Source organism: Eleutherodactylus coqui, chromosome 8, assembly GCF_035609145.1.
Source record: "Eleutherodactylus coqui strain aEleCoq1 chromosome 8, aEleCoq1.hap1, whole genome shotgun sequence".
Lineage (NCBI taxonomy): Eukaryota > Metazoa > Chordata > Amphibia > Anura > Eleutherodactylidae > Eleutherodactylus > Eleutherodactylus coqui.
The window spans coordinates 44403861-44417408 of NC_089844.1; the positions used below are offsets into that span (position 1 = coordinate 44403861).

The window sequence follows — 13548 nt, forward strand, 5'->3', positions numbered from 1 at the left end:
ATGAATTAAAATCTAGTTGCTTTTTCTTCCAGAAACAGCGCCACTCTTGATAATAGGCTGTGTTCAGTATTGCAGCCTTCACATGAGCTGCAATACCAGACAGACGCTGCTGACAAGAGTGGCGCTTTGCAATGAAAATCTTTAATATGGAACATATTGTTCATGTTATTAACACGTATTCCTTTTTCTCATCTGATACTTTGTTAAACACCATCATTAACTTTAGGTTTTAAATATATAACTGTCTTTGTAGGCTTAATTTTAGTACCATAGACACATTGATAAAACAATTGTCTCATTATCACTGCGTTTTCAGTCACGGCAGCATTCTTACATTCAAGAACGAGGAGTTGGAAGAGATTATAGAGAACAGACTACTGGACTTCATTCAGCTGCTTATTGGAGAGGATGAGAAAGAGCTGCTGCGCTCACAGTCCGGACACAGAACAAATGGCTCCTCCAGGAAACTCACACCAACACAACGAGAACCAAAAACGTTTCCACTCGGGTTCTTCTCATGTTGAAAGGTCACCTACCTGAAGAGGAGTAGGTGGTCGTGATGGTACTGAGGTCACTCTCAGTGATGGATCCACAGTTACATTCAGTCAGAGAACCAGAGACTGTGACTGGTGCTAGACTGGGGTGTCTGAGTGCAGCTTTAAGAGGTGCCACTTGGTTGTACTGGACAGAAGACAGACATCCAATAAAGCCAATCGAGTTTGCATTGGAGATTTCTGGATCAAGCATCGGGTTATCTGTAGAGAGAATAACATGGAATAGATGGCTGTAATAAGAATGGCGGATTACAGACAAAAGAGACCGGCGCCACCTGTATCTATTCATATCTAAATGCCGACGCCAAGCATGAAAAATCTGTCCTCGTCATGCACATTCTCTCCGTCGGCTTATTAGTCGCATCTCCACAGCTCTCCATTGAAATTCTAATTTAATCAAAGTTATTATGAAAATTCCAACAGCCAACAAAGAGCGAAGAGTTTACAGAGCCAGAGGCCTCGTCACAGAACAACAGACTACTCTATAGAGAGGTTACTAGAATGACTACTGACTGGTGATAGATAGATAGACAGACAGACAGACAGACAGACAGAGAGATAGATAGATAGATAGATAGATAGATAGATAGATAGATAGGAGATAGATAGAGAGATAGATAGATAAATACATATGAGATAGATAGATAGATAGATAGATAGATAGATAGATAGATAGATATGAGAGAGATATGAGATAGATAGATATGGGATAGATAGATAGATAGATAGATAGATAGATAGATAGATAGATATGGGATAGATAGATAGATAGATAGATAGATAGATAGATAGATAGATAGATAGATAGATAGATATGGGATAGATAGATAGATAGATAGATAGATAGATAGATAGATAGATAGATATTGGATAGATAGATAGATAGATAGATAGATAGATAGATAGATAGATAGATAGATATGGGATAGATAGATAGATAGATATGGGATAGATAGATAGATAGATAGATAGATAGATAGATAGATAGATAGATAGATATGGGATAGATAGATAGATAGATATGGGATAGATAGATAGATAGATAGATAGATAGATAGATAGATATGGGATAGATAGATAGATAGATAGATAGATAGATATGGGATAGATAGATAGATAGATAGATAGATAGATAGATAGATAGATAGATAGATAGATAGATATGGGATAGATAGATAGATAGATAGATATGAGATAGATATAAGAGGGTATTTTGTGCTGGATCTGCGGCGGAACCTTCCACTGGAGGTCCCAATGCAGATGTGAAAACATCCTTATAATGTGTTAAATGTCAAGTTAACATCTCATATCTATCTATCTCATATCTATCTATCTATCTATCTATCTATCTATCTCACATCTATCTATCTATTTATCTATCTCATATCTATCTATCTATCTCACATCTATCTATCTATCTCATATCTATCTATCTATCTATCTATCTATCTATCTATCTATCTCACATCTATCTATCTATTTATCTATCTCATATCTATCTATCTATCTATCTATCTATCTCACATCTATCTATCTATCTCATATCTATCTATCTATCTATCTATCTATCTATCTATCTATCTATCTATCTATCTATCTATCTATCTATCTCATATCTCTCTATCTCTCTATCTCATATCTCTCTATCTCATATCTATCTATCTATCTATCTATCTATCTATCTATCTATCTATCTATCTATCTATCTATCTATCTATCTATCTATCTATCTATCTATCTATCTATCTATCTATCCATCTATCCACCTATCCATCCATCCATGTACATAGCAATCATTAGCATGAACACCACATTGTGATAGCTCAATTTGCAACACTGCAGCAGGGTTATCACAATGGGGTGTTATGTTAATGATTGCTATGTACATCTATAGATAGATAGAATTCATGAAGCCTAATCACACCATGCATCCCCATTACATTATCTCACTCACACATATCATACATCTATAATGTATCATCCTGCAGGGGGTGTTGTGTGTGTGAAGTCAGCGTTTGCTCCGGCCGGGGGCAGCATATGTCTCCCTTTCCCTCCTTACAGATCCAGGAATGTGTTTTTGTTCTCGTTGTAAAGGAATGCAGCTTTATTAGTAATGTGTATTTTCTAGGATTGTCACATTTCATTTCTCACCCACAGCCCATGAATCACAGTGCAGCGACACGGAATACTCCTGTAACCCTTACACCGCCGCACTGTGCACCGTGTGTTTGTCAAGATGTCACAGCAGTAAAGAACCATCTGGATTACAATGATGAAATGTGTATCATGAAGATGCCTCCTAGAACATCTTCATCCCCTACACTCCACCACTGATACATATGACTGGAGATACACAAGCTGGTGATCCTCCCTGCCCCTCTACTCCCCCTGCAAATTGTTACAGACTCCCTGATCAAATAAGGAAGATAGAATGACACCTCTGCAGCGCCACCTATTGAATGGCAGCATTTCTGCAAACCAATGTCTGACCCTTTTTTACAGGTCTTTAGAACAATAGGTGGCGCTGAAGTGGTATTGTTCCATGTTCCTTATTTGCATATATTTCCCAGAGGAACATGCATGAGCTTATAAGTCTCCTCAGTCACCCTCTAGGTGCTCTCCCTAAGGAGAGCTGATAGCCCCTCCTGACCCACGTCACAGGCCTCTCACTAGCCAAGCCAGGATCCTACTGCACACAGATGAGGGACAAAACCCCCATAACAGCTGTCTGTGTATGGATTTTGGCTTGGCTTTCAATTCCCCATCATTGCTCTAAAGGACTGTATAAAGGGTCGGACATTGATTTGCAGGAATGCTGCCATCCAAAAGGTGGCGCTGCAGAGGTATTGTTCCATCTTCCTTATTTGCATATATTACCCAGAGGAGCATGCATGGCCTTATAAGTCTCTTCATTCAAATTCTAGGTACTCTCCTTAAGGAGAGACAATACAATAGGATATAAGACGGAGCAGAGTCCTTGCAATTAAGGGAAATGCAACATTTTCTGCATCTTACTCCACTACCTACCATTATTGATATGGAAATATGCCCCCCCCCCCCCCAAAAAAAACAACAAACAAACAAACAAAAAAAACGCAGTGCACCATGGTGCTCTATTCTGTTTGCATTGTGTGGCCATTCTAATAATAAATGAATGAGTTGCATGCTACACAAACATGTAGGCACGCTATTATAAAAGGGTTGTTCAGTTGCAAACTATTGCTGGCCTATGTGCAGGATAGGCTATCAATAGTAGATCAACAGGGTTCCCAGTCGATCAGTTGTCCGCTGGGACTGAGTGCTCATGCATTGAGCTGATTTCTGCAGGTAGCAAACAGCTCTGTTCTTACTGCAGTGGCTAGGATTGGTATTGCAGGTATTCAAGTGAATGGTAACTTTGCCTGTAATACCAAGCTTGGCCACTGCAGTGGTAACGAAGCTGTGTGCTACTTGTAGAAATCTGCTCAGTGCATAAATGCCTTGGCCCTGCAAATAGCTGATTGGCAGAGGTCCTTGGCGGTAGATCCCCACCGATTTGCTCTTGATTTCCTATCCCAAGGACAGGCCATAAGTAGTTTATAACTGGACAACCCCTTTAACAGAGTAGCATACCACAGCAGTTCTTTAACAAATGCTATATTTGTACCGGCCTGTATCAGAGTGAGTATAAACCATTTCAGCAGTGTTCTTCATTCTTTTGTAGTGTAGTATTGGGCGGCCATGTGCAGGAAGATGTGATCATACAGCCATAGTTAACTCGTTCTTGTGCGGCACCATTGCCTATATATACTGTGAGGCGCTGCAGAGTGCCGTACGCCTCCCATAACGTGTTAATGCCTTCATACATGTGTAGCCTCTCTACGCTGCATGCAGATCCATTTCATGCCTCAGGACTTTCTCTGCTGTAAACAGATTGTTCCTTCCACTTGAGTTGTACGCTAATCAATAAGTAAATAAGGGTCTAAACGGCGGCTTCTCCCATCCAGCGGCTTCTCACGTTCTGCACATGTAAATCATTTATGACCAAAACAGTAAAAAACAACAAGCAGAGAAAGGAGCTTCACGCTCTCCATGCAGATATCATCCGCCAGATCCGAGGGGACTGTCGATCACAGGCAACATGATGGACATTTCCAAGATAAACAGGCAATTTATGAGTTCTAGTACCACCAGAAAAGGCCGGCGCCCGCCATGGTTGGGGGAGTATAAGGTTAATTTTGATCACATAGCTTACCGGTAGTTTTGGGGCCCTCTGGGGTAATACAAGTATTAAGGGAGCACTTGGGGGCACTATAAACTGAAGGCGGCAGTAATCATTTTTAAGAGGGCACTTGGAGGCAGCATTACAGGCACTTAGAGATGCCATTAATTTTAAGGGGGCACTTGATGGCACTATTACCTCTACGGGAGAACGTGAAGGCGCCATTGTGTTTAAGTGGGCACTAATATTTTTTTAAGGGGCACTTGAGGGCATTATTATCATCATTGGAGGCACAAAGAGGCATATCACTTTCAAGGGAGATGAATTGCTTTCTAGGGGGGGGGGGGGCATTATTACTTTGTAAGGGGCACAGTGGTGGGCATTATTACTATGTGGGGGCAAAAAGGGGTATTATTATTTTATGGGAGCACAGATGGAGCAATATTATTTTGTGGGGTACTAAGTGGCTCACTATGACTACATAGGGCACCAAGATGATCACAGTTACTCTGTGGTGTACAAAGGATGGCACTTTTACTTGATGGCCAGCCCTTGCCAACTGGTGAACAATTTGAAGCACTATGAGGGTAATTTATTAAGACCAGCATTTCACATGTTGGTCTTCATATAATCCCCACTGGAGTAAAAGCATCTGATGTATGATCACTCACAAGACTCTTCATACATTGGGCGCATCTTGGTCCTTCCATGTGCCTACACAGTAATCTATGCCAGTAATGGCTGCAGTAGATGCCACATATAAGGTAATTTATAGTAGTTTCTGGCACTATTGTGTTCAGAAGCATATTTATGTGATATTTTTGAGGGGTGGGGAATTATAGTTATGACACCATTTTTTTTAAAGCACAGCATCTGGGGGCACCATACAACACAGCTAGTACAGTAATTGGGGCAGATGAGGGGGTAGCAGCAAGATGGGGAGTTTGTGTAAGTTGCGAAAAAGTTAGTGGGGTGCTGGAGAAGTAGGGAGCCAAAGATATCTGTGCTGCCAACTTTGTAGAGATATGTCATGGCTGGAAGATGCTGTCATGGAGGTCTGAACCGGATGGAAAAAGTGGGAAAAGAGAATGATTTCATACAGAGAGGACGTTACCTGTGATTATTGAATGTAACTGTAGTGTAATTACTGGGTAGAGCTGGCATCTAGCTCTATATGGTCATTGTATGGGCATAATATTGTTTTTTTTGTATATCCACTATTATTAGTGTGCACTTATGCTGTTCTAAACATGCACAGGTCAGGTTGGGGGGCCACTCAGGATCTGTGCAGCTCCCGTTGAGCACAATAATGAATCTGTTTTCTCAATGCTCCTCAGCCCCCCTAGTGGTGACCGCAGGCAGATGCAATGTAATGATTTAGTTCTCTATCTAAACAGTGGATTTGGAACTGTGTATCAGAGAAACAGAGTCCAGAATGCTGATAGATATAAATTCATTAAGCAGAAGGTCTTGCATCCAGACGAAAAATTATTTGCTGAGTGAGGGCGCCCACCCACTGGCGTTTGCGATGTTCGTGCGTGAAACGCGTTTTCTGCGCGTTTTTTTGCCGCGTTTTCGCGGCTTTTCCATTAATTACCATTGACTTTCATGGGTGCATTAGGAGAAAAATAAGGACACATATGCAACTGACAGTTCCTATGTTAAAAAACGCAACGCAACGCAAAAAAAAACGCCAGTGGACAGGAGTACATTCAATTCTAATTGCTCTTGAGAAAAAACGCAAAATGCAAAGAAAAAAAAATCGCCAGTGGGTGGGCGCCCTTAGGGTGGTTTTCCACGGGCGATAAAATCGCACGATTTTCTCCCAATGTAAGAGTGAGTAAAAATACAGATTTATGAAACCAATGATTTTCAATGATTTCCTTCACATTAGCAAAGTTTTCACTAAAGCGCTGTTACGAAGAAGAAAAAAAAAGGAAATCTGCAGCCCGCTCTATCTTGATCTGTGATTTGCAATTCTTTTTATCGCATTGCAAAACACGAACTTGCAATTTTCATGTGATGCATTTTTTAACATTAGAAAATCCTATTGACTTTTGCGCAAAAAAAAAAATCACAACAAAATCGTGCAAGAAAATTGCAAGCCGTAGAGATGATTTTTCAAGAAAAAGCAGCGCTGAGGCTCAAAAATTGCAGGAAAGAAGACGCAATTTTGCCACAAACTTCTCATGGTGATATCGCTCGCGTGAAAGTAGGCTTAAAGAAACATTTTAACTACAATTCTATTGTACATAATAAAGGAAGTAGAACATTCCGCCCGCAGGCCCTTCCTGGGGGGTCTACAAGATCCCCCTACACTGTTTCCACCTGAATCTCCAGCCTGTCCATGAGTAATGACTTATAGCTTTGAAGTGTTGCCTGTTCCTCTCTTGAGATGTACAAACACACAATCTATGACGCGACACACATTTAGTGCTCGGAGCTCGTTCCAGTCAGACTCATTACTATTCTCGCCCACTTTTCACCTTAATCTCTATTAATCTATACGCTTAAGGCGCACATCTCACATAATGATATTCTATTTTTATAGTGTAAGTTATCACTGCGGCGAACGGTTAGACGCGGCTTATTAGTCTATATTAATTGTTACATATTACATACATTTTTACTAGTTCTTTAGTTGGTTATTTAACCCTTCATTAAAATGGCGCCATTTATACAGGGTTATTACAAATGTGACTCCTTCATAAGCCCCGTTTACGGACAGATACAGAAATCTGTTATCGATGAAAACAGAAACCCAAAAACTTTAGTTGCACAACATCAAAAACGTTTTCCCCATCGGAGGTAATCAGTGTGACCCCCTTCGTTACTGGAGACACATGGAGCCTGGAGTCACGTTCCTGCTGTATGTGCTGTAGCGGATCACGGCTGATGCATGTGAGAGGGGCAAGTAGACTCTGACACCCCCCAGAGGGAAATATCACAAGGTGTAAGGTCCGAAGAACGTGGAGGCCAATGAAGATGTTCACCATCATCACCACCTGCTGGGCCGATCCATCTGTCTGGTAGGCCCCCTGCACACGGGCAGAAATTCCACAGCGGGAGTTCCTGCAGAATTTCTGCCCGTGGAAGCTGCCATAGGATTAACTCCCTGGCCACCGGCTCCGGCCTGTGCATGCACCGGCTGCCCGGCAGCCAGCACATCAAAGAGCCGGAGCCACGGGGGCAGGTGAGTGCCACCCTGGTCTCTGCAGTGGCTCAGGTTGGGTCCCGCTGCGAGAATTCTCACAGCCGGATCCGACCCGGCCGTCTGCAGGCAGCTGTAGTCGCCGCTAACTTCTGACCTCATTGTGATAATGGTGGGGGGCGTCCTGTTGGTATTTCCTGTTCCAGGTGTGGCAAAACTGTCAAACAATAAGACGGTTCTTGTTGCCCAAAGCAGCCAATCACAGTGCAGCGTTCATTTTAGCTCGGTGAATTGAGAAATGAAAGCTGTGCTGTGATTGGTTGGGCTACAAGGACGTCTTATAGGAGACAGTTTTGCTAAATTAAACTTTTGGGTTTGGGATATGAAATGTCTGTGTCATTAAACGGAGTTATGAGGGGTCTCATCAGGAAGATGATCAGTAATAACCCTGTATTGTACGGTTGGGGCTACGTGGAGATTTTGATTTATGCGGCTGTTGCAATAAATTTGCCTGCCTGACCTGTAAAAACACGTGATACGTGAGACATCCATCACCCAGTCCCAGCTGTGTTACTGCTGACTGGTGGCTCCACTCTCCTCCATCATGTAAAGCGAGCCAACAGCCAAAAAAGTGCCTACTTCCTACTCTGGCTGGGTTCACTCGGGGCGGATTTGCCGTGGTAATTCCATCCAGAATTTTGTTGCGGAAAAACCATCTGCGGCCGCTAATCCCGAGATTAGCCGGCCATGTGGAAGAGATTTCTCAGAAACCTCCTGCACACGGGATGGCGAATCCGTTGCGGCAAAGCCGGCAGAAGCCAACGTTGTGGCGCGGATTCGCCGGCCACAGCATGTCCATTCTTTTTTTTTCCTGTATAGGAGCACTGTCCGCAACAGAAAGCGTGCAGCCAAGCGGCTCCAAAACCCGCGGCTAAGTGCTGTGAGTTTTGAAGCAGTGCTTTCCCGGCGGGAATCTCACAGTCTTTCGCTGTGGCCAAAAGAGATTTCAGCCAGAAATACGCAGTGTGGGAACCCAGCTTAAGGGCTCATTCACACGGGTGCATGCAGATATGCAGCACATTTACTGCCTGTTTATAGAACTCCCATAGAGTTGAGGGGGATAAGTTAATGCACAAAAATGCAGCAAAACGTGACATTCAAATCAATGATCAAAGCTTAAGCCATGTTTCACATGGGATGGAATAGGCGCACAACGCTCGGTCAGCCGCTTTAAATTCCGCACCAGAATCCGCAGACTACCGCCAGATTCTGATGCAGAATTGGAATTGGCTTACTACTGGCCTGCAATTCTGCATCAAAATGCACACTTAGGACCCCTTTACACAAGCGTATGCGTATTTGCGCACACCTAAGCGCAATTTTTTGTGCACTGAATGAGGCTTTTTTGTGTGCATATCGGTGTATTCTACTGTACTTTTTACGCCCGCAGGGTATGTTGACAATAAAAACATACTGATTGAATGGCTAATTAATCTAATGAGTTCCATCAATGTGTTCATTTTCCAGTGGAATTGTGCAGCATATTACGCCTCTCCTCGCATATTGCGCGCAGTTGTGCACCCCCGTTGACTTCTATGGAAACCTCTGGTGCACAAATGTGCGAAAAAGTAAGGCATGTTGCGCTTTTTTTTTCGCGACCGAAATGCGCAAATGTAAATTTTACAGGCCCAAGTATGGCCGTGTGAAGCAGCCCTTCGAATTTTGGTGTGGAACTCCACAGTTGCAGATTTGGCTGAGCTCCATGGCATCATTTCATCCCGTGTGATAGATCGAGGCAGCCAGAGGGACTGAGCACAGCTTTAGGTGTGTGTGGAGTAGAACCCCAGCTACAGTATAAAATAACCAAGATCCAGAACAAATACATAAAGAGAGAACACTATCCAAAGAGTTCAACAACTGAATACACTTTACAATGGACTCGGCACTGAAGGTCGATCAATTCTCTCCTTCCAGCCAAAACTTCACCTAATAAATGCAAAGTAAAAACTCCCCTTTTTTCCCCCAGATTTAATTATTTTATAAATATTCATGGCGGTCCGGCTGTCACTTACTGGCAGCAATCACCTCTCCAGGGTCCAAGGCGAGCCAAGGTCAATATCTCATAGTATGTCACATCGAGGACGGAACTCAACTGAAGCCATGGAAGGAAATGTGACGAGCCGTCCGCATGGCCCGGGTATTGTGCAAATGCTTCCTAGATGGAGAGTTTCCACGGGAATTGTTAGATGTGAATGCGTGCAGGGCCAAAGTGATCAGGGACGAAGCGTTACATTACGCCGTGTTACAACTGGATCGTTTCAAGCGTCTTACAAGAGTATATTTGTCTGCCTAAAAATCAGTGTTCTTCCGTATATTCAGGGTGCTGAATAGAGATGAGTGAGCATACTCGCTAAGGACAATTACTCGATCGCGCATTGTCCTTAGCGAGTACCTCCCTGCTCGGAAGAAAAGGTTTGGCTGCTGGCGCGGGTGACAGGTGAGTTGCGGCAGTGAGCAAGGGGGAGCGGGGGGAGAGAGAGATCTCCCCTCCGTTCCTCCCCTCTCTCCCCCGCCGCTCCCCGCCGGCAGCCGAATCTTTTCTTCCGAGCGGGCAGGTACTCGCTAAGGGCAATGCTCGATCGAGTAATTGTCCTTAGCGAGTATGCTCGCTCATCTCTAGTGCTAAACCCAAGTATGGCAACCAAAACTGTCTGTCAGGCAAGAGGATGAAGTTCTAGACATCGTAAGAAAGTAGAAGATTCAATAGTGTAATTGTGTTACAGGATTCAATTCAGTTCCATTTCTGTCCGTTCAGTCGTGTCGGACTCTTGGATACTCTGTAGAGCGGTCCTTTCCTTGCTTCTCTATTCTCTATGGCTACTTTCAGTTGCCTGATGTCCATCCCCGTGTCCTTCTTGACGGTCTCCAGCTAGAGTGTCTTTGGTCTTCCCTGTTTCCTTTTACCACTGACCATCCCAAGTAGCATCTCTTTTTTCAGCACATGCACCCTCATCGGTGAGTCTCCATCCCCTAATCTTGCCTTCTAGGGACTCCTTTGGATTACAGTATATTGACCATTGAAGATGCGCCTCATTTATCAGAACTGTCTAAAGCTGGCTTCACGTGGGCGTATTTGTGTTTGCAATATACAGCGAGTAGAACCCATTGATTTCAATGGCTTTGTTCATATTTCTGTATTTTGGCACGCATTTCGGTCGTGCAAAAAAAAACAAAAAAAACAGAGGATGCTCTATTTGCCTGCGTATTTGTACACCAAAAGTCCTGATAGGAGTCAGTGGGGGATGCGTAAATGTGCACGCAAAATGCAAGGAGATGTGTGAAAGGAAAAAGAACACATCGATGGAACTCATTAGACTAATTAGCCATTTAAATCGGTGCGTCTTTGCTTGCCGCATTCAAATGAATGTGTCCTACAGGGGCAAAATGTACAGTAAAACATGCCCATACACACTCAAAAATGCATAGGTCATTCCGCGAAAATCAGCAGTGAGGCAAGAGCAAATACGCCCAAACTCTGAGAAGCCGGCCTAACAGTAAAACGGTTTTTGTTGTCTCTTGAAGCCAATCACAGCTCAGATTTCATTCCTGAACCTGCTGAGATAAAATGAAAGCTGCCTATTGGTTGGGCAACAAAGACAGTTTTATTATCAGACAGTTTTTATAAATGAGGCTCCTAGTGAAACAATATGGCACTTCCTACATGCTAAACCAAACCAAACAGCTTTTGTTATTGTAAGGCCGGGGGCCCAGGTTCTAGTTTGGGCTGTAATGAGCTCTGTTATGGGTCCTGCAGTTAGATAATCTGGATGGCATAAGGATGACCTCTACTGGTCGGCATACATTATTGCAGATCGTGACTTCCCATTGGCTGCAGAGATCAGATGGGAGATCTGGAGAACTTGGGATCATAGAGAGCTGCCAGCTGGAGAGCAATTCTAGTGGTGAGAGAGCTGTCAAAGGAGTGAGCTGTGTGAGACACATCCTAGAGAATCTGTGCCTGTTAGAAAGAAACACTGGCACAAGAAAGGAGGCAATTGGTGTTTGAGAAGCACAGCTCCATAACATGCCAGAACCAACATTACTGAGAGAACAAAGCTGCAGGGACTACAGCTAGAGAGTTTGCTACAAAGGATTCACATTGTCTTGGAGCTCTGTGAATCAGGGTACTCCCAACAGTTGTCCAAAGATGTGTCACCTACATGACCCTACCAAAGATTCTAAAGATTTGTAAGTGAGGTTGGTCCTCAGGAAATGGCGCAACATGTGCACATGAGTAGTGGCTTAAGAGCAGGCCTGCCAGTTAAAATACACAATCTCAAGCCGACACCAGAGAAACACATATCCATCCTCCAGTTGTGGACAAGTTATTGGACAACACTTGGGTTACTTTCGGACTGTGTGTGGGCGACTGCCATTGCTGGGTTGAAGCGTTGGGTGGCACTACCACGTGTTCTATAGTTAAAGCGTGTTGCTGATCTTTGTGATTTATAAAAGACTAGCTGATATACCCGGCTTCGCCCAAGTTAATTTGGTACTGGTGTTTATCTGGTGTTCACACGGAAAATCTTATGAAGTCGTGGTTACTTTAGAGATACTGAGGAAAAACATATGTTCACCATTTTGCACAGTTCTCTGCGTTACCCAGGAAACACCACGTGGAGGTAACCATGTGACGTTTCCTTTATATAAAATGACATCAGGAAGTGAGAGAATTAGATTCCGCACGTAAAATTTGGACGCTAATTCTTTTGCGCATAGAATTGAATAGTCCAGTTGGGACCCATTAGCTTTTCCTATTTATGACATAATCAATGCTCGTGCCAAATTTCACGTTTCTATGACACCGGAAAGTGAGAAAATTACATTCCGTACGTAAAATTTGGACACTAATTCTTTTGCGCATAGAATTGAATAATCGAGTTGGGACCCATTAGCTTTTTCTATTTATGACATATTCAATGCCCGTGCCAAATTTTAAGTTTCTATGTGAGAAAATTAAATTCTGTACGTAAATTTTGGACGCTAATTCTTTTGCGCATAGAATTGAATAATCGAGTTAGGACCCATTAACTTTTCCTATTTATGACATAATCAATGCTCCTGTCAAATCTCGAGTTTCTATGACACCGGGAAGTGAGAGAATTAGATTCCGTACATAAAATGTGGACGCTAATTTTTTTGCGCATAGAATTGAATAATCGAGTTGGGACCCATTAACTTTTCCTATTTATGACATAATCAATGCTCCTGCCAAATTTTAAGTTTCTATGTGAGAAAATTACAGTCCGTACGTAAAATTTGGACGCTAATTCTTTTGCGCATAAAATTGAATAATGGAGTTGGGACCCATTAGCTTTTCCTATTTATGACATAATCAATGCTCGTGCCAAATTTCCCGTTTCTATGACACCGGAAAGTGAAAAAATTACATTACGCACGTAAAATTTGGACGCCAATTCTTTTGCGCTGGAATTGAATAATCGAGTTGGGACCCATTAGCTTTTCCTATTGATGACATAATTAATGCTCGTGCCAAATTTTAAGTTTCTATGTGAGAAAATTAAATTCTGTACGTAAAATTTGGACGCTAATTCTTTTGCGCATAGAATTGAATAATCGAG

The 13548-nt window shown here is 42.8% G+C and overlaps 1 protein-coding gene across 1 annotated transcript in view; it reads right to left on the reverse strand.

Annotated features, from left to right (window-relative positions):
• CNTNAP5 (contactin associated protein family member 5) overlaps window positions 1–13548 on the reverse strand; it is a 350918-nt gene that overhangs the window by 9021 nt on the left and 328349 nt on the right. Inside the window, exon 22 of the mRNA XM_066577791.1 lies at window positions 537–755. Coding sequence (XP_066433888.1) covers window positions 537–755 — 219 coding nt within the window. The remainder of the gene's footprint in view (window positions 1–536; window positions 756–13548) is intronic.